We start from the raw sequence: 2,877 nt of genomic DNA on the forward strand, positions 1-2,877 counted from the left end.
CAGTTTATTTTTTTTTTCATTAGATTCCACATATGAGTGAGATCATGCAATACTTTTCTTTCTCTGACTGGCTTATTTCACTTAGCATAATACCCAGCAGGGAAAATTTAAACCTCTTGGAGGAAAGATAACAACTATGGTGCTGCTTTTACAACAGCCAGGGATGCTAAAAGCTGCCTTGATTGTGGAAGGGCCTGTTCATGGTATAGTAAGGTTTGGGTCATTGGGGTATAGGGGTGGGCAAACTTTTTGACTTGAGGGCCACAATGGGTTCTTAAACTGGACCGGAGGGCCGGAACAAAAGCATGGATGGAGTGTTTGTGTCAACTAATACATGTTAACACTGTTGCTGGTGAAGGAGCGGAGGGGAGAGCAAGAGAACCCTCCGCTCTTTCGGCTCCGCGGGCCTGATAGAACAGCTGAACGGGCCGGATTCGGCCCGCGGGCTGTAGTTTGCCCATGGCTGGAGATGGTCTGGCATTACCCAATTGCTGCAGAAAAAAAGAAGTTCAGTAAATACTGTAAAAATTAACTTTATAAATAAGCATTTAAGCCACCATGGTTAAGTTACTTCACTCTAAAATTTTGTTTTTGTCCCTCCACCCTCTACATTTCTATAAAGAGTTCAAATTTCTATGACCAGAAAATGAGATATGCATCTTTAAAATTCCCTTTTCTATTGACAGGCCCTGGAGACTACTTAGCAAATGAGAAGGCTGATCAGTGACAGAAACATACAAAGGGTTCAAGTCAATGTACCACAAATACACCAGAGCACGTGATCAAGTTTGCTGAGCAGGGAGTTTGTACTAGGATCCTGACATACTTGGCTAGTGGTCTCCCAGAGGCCAGTTTCTGCTTTAAATCAACGACTATCAAACTTGGACACTGGGATCCCCTCGGGAGCACTAAAGAATACATCAGAATCACCCCCAGGCATTCTGATTTAACTGCTCTAAGGCCTACATACTGAATTCCCCAATTGATTTTAACTGGCAGCCAAGTTTGAGAACTAGTGATCCAGACGGATCTAATTAGAAGAAACAATCATACTCTTGAGCAGTAAAAGAGATCAGTAACACAAGGGTATGTGAGGAAAAGGTTGGCAGCACTGAGATAACTTCACTGGTGAATCATTCTACCTTCCCATTTTCCCCCCAGAGGACTCTGAAAGAGAGTAATGATTGTTCCCATGTGAACAGAACACACGAGCACGTACACGCAAACGCACGCACACATACACACACCATACAAGACTTTAATGGAGAAGAATGCTCTTCTAGAACAGTGCTTCCCAAATATAGACAGACCAAATGCATTAGAGTCTCGGGAGAGCCATTTACCATGCAGAATCCCAAGCCCCATTACCTAGAGATTCTGATTCAGCAACTCTGGGGAGAGGTCCAGAGGAGGCCTGGGGAACATGAACACACACACATATATATGTATAGTTACATACAGAATTTATTCAAAACTTTTTATTTTGAAAAATTTTAAACCTAGAGAAAAATAGCAAAACCAGTATATGAACAACTATGCATCTTTCACCCAGATTCAATAACTAACATTTCACCACATTTTGTTTCCATATATCTACACACATTTTCCTTTGGACTATGTGAAAGTTAGAGACATCATGAGACTTCACCCCAAATATGTCAGTGCATTTGTCCTCAGAACAAAGACATTCTCCTTTAACGCTGCAATATTACCATACCCAAGAACTTTAATATTCTTATGTTCCCCAAAATGTTTATAACTGTTTTTTTTAAATACAGGGTCCAATAAAGAATCACATATTGCATTTGGTTGTCATGTTTCTTTAGACACCATCAATGTACAATAGCCTTGTTCTTTTGTTTTTCATGAAGAGTCTGGGCTAATTATTTTACCGAATAGCCCACAATTTGGAATTTTTCAGATGGTTTCCTTACAATTACATTGATGCTAAACAGTTTTAACATAGATACTATACAAGTAATGTTGAGTACTTTTTACTATTTTACTTCAAGAGGCACATAGTATCAATTTGTCAAATTACTGATGATACTAAATTTGATCAGTTAACTTGCAGATTTCCTCACAGCAATTCCCCTTTGTAGTTAATAGGCCATCAGAGGGAAAAACTTTGAGATTATGTGAATATCATATTTTCCAATAAGATTTTTTATCCTCTGGTCTCAACATTAATTGATTATCCTTCCCTGAATAAATTAAAATAATTTTCTACCATTCCATCTATATTTTATTAGCTGGTATTCTGTAAAGATGATGTTTCCCTGCAACTCTTTAAAAAAAGTTTGTTTGTTTTTTAATTTCAGAGAGGAAGGGAGAGGGAGAGATAGAAACATCAATGATGAGAGAGAATTACTGACTTCCTCCTGCATGCCCCCACTGGGAATCGAGCCCACAACTCGGGCATGTGCCCTTAACCAGAATAGAACCTGGGACCCTTCAGCCCACAGGCTGACACTCTATCCACTGAGCCAAACTGGCTAGGGGTGAAACTCTTGATATTTTTATGTATCACTGGGACCCATGAATGCTATTACCATTGTTCTTTTATTTTTATTCTTTTTGATACTCATATTGTTTTAATTTTGGTTAGTAAGAACTCCTTCAAGTTGGCTCCTGTGTCCTTTTGATATGTCCTCATCATTCTTTGAGACTTCTCTCCTGTCTGACATAAAATGTTCCAGAATCATCTTATATTTTCTCTTCTGCTCAGCCTTAAAATCAGCCATTTCTCCAAAAATCTTGATTCCTTTTAGTAGAGAATGTGATTTAGAAACCAAGGTATGCTTATTGCTTCTGAGGTATCATTGCTTTTAGGCCTTCTCAATAAACAAAACTTGGGGGATATATATATATATATAT

At 38.7% G+C, this 2,877-nt stretch overlaps 1 protein-coding gene across 16 annotated transcripts in view; it reads right to left on the reverse strand.

Annotated features, from left to right (window-relative positions):
- The window catches only part of SCMH1 (sex comb on midleg homolog 1 (Drosophila)), a 102,865-nt gene that overhangs the window by 54,374 nt on the left and 45,614 nt on the right, over positions 1–2,877 (reverse strand). The window contains exon 2 of one of the 16 annotated variants that reach the window (XM_006762568.2): positions 1,369–1,414. The exons of the other annotated variants lie outside the window; for them this stretch is intronic. Coding sequence (XP_006762631.1) covers positions 1,369–1,414 — 46 coding nt within the window. The remainder of the gene's footprint in view (positions 1–1,368; positions 1,415–2,877) is intronic. 16 annotated transcript variants of the gene reach the window in all.

The sequence above is a fragment of the Myotis davidii genome, unplaced genomic scaffold (genome assembly GCF_000327345.1).
Source record: "Myotis davidii unplaced genomic scaffold, ASM32734v1 scaffold458, whole genome shotgun sequence".
Taxonomy (NCBI): Eukaryota; Metazoa; Chordata; class Mammalia; order Chiroptera; family Vespertilionidae; genus Myotis; species Myotis davidii.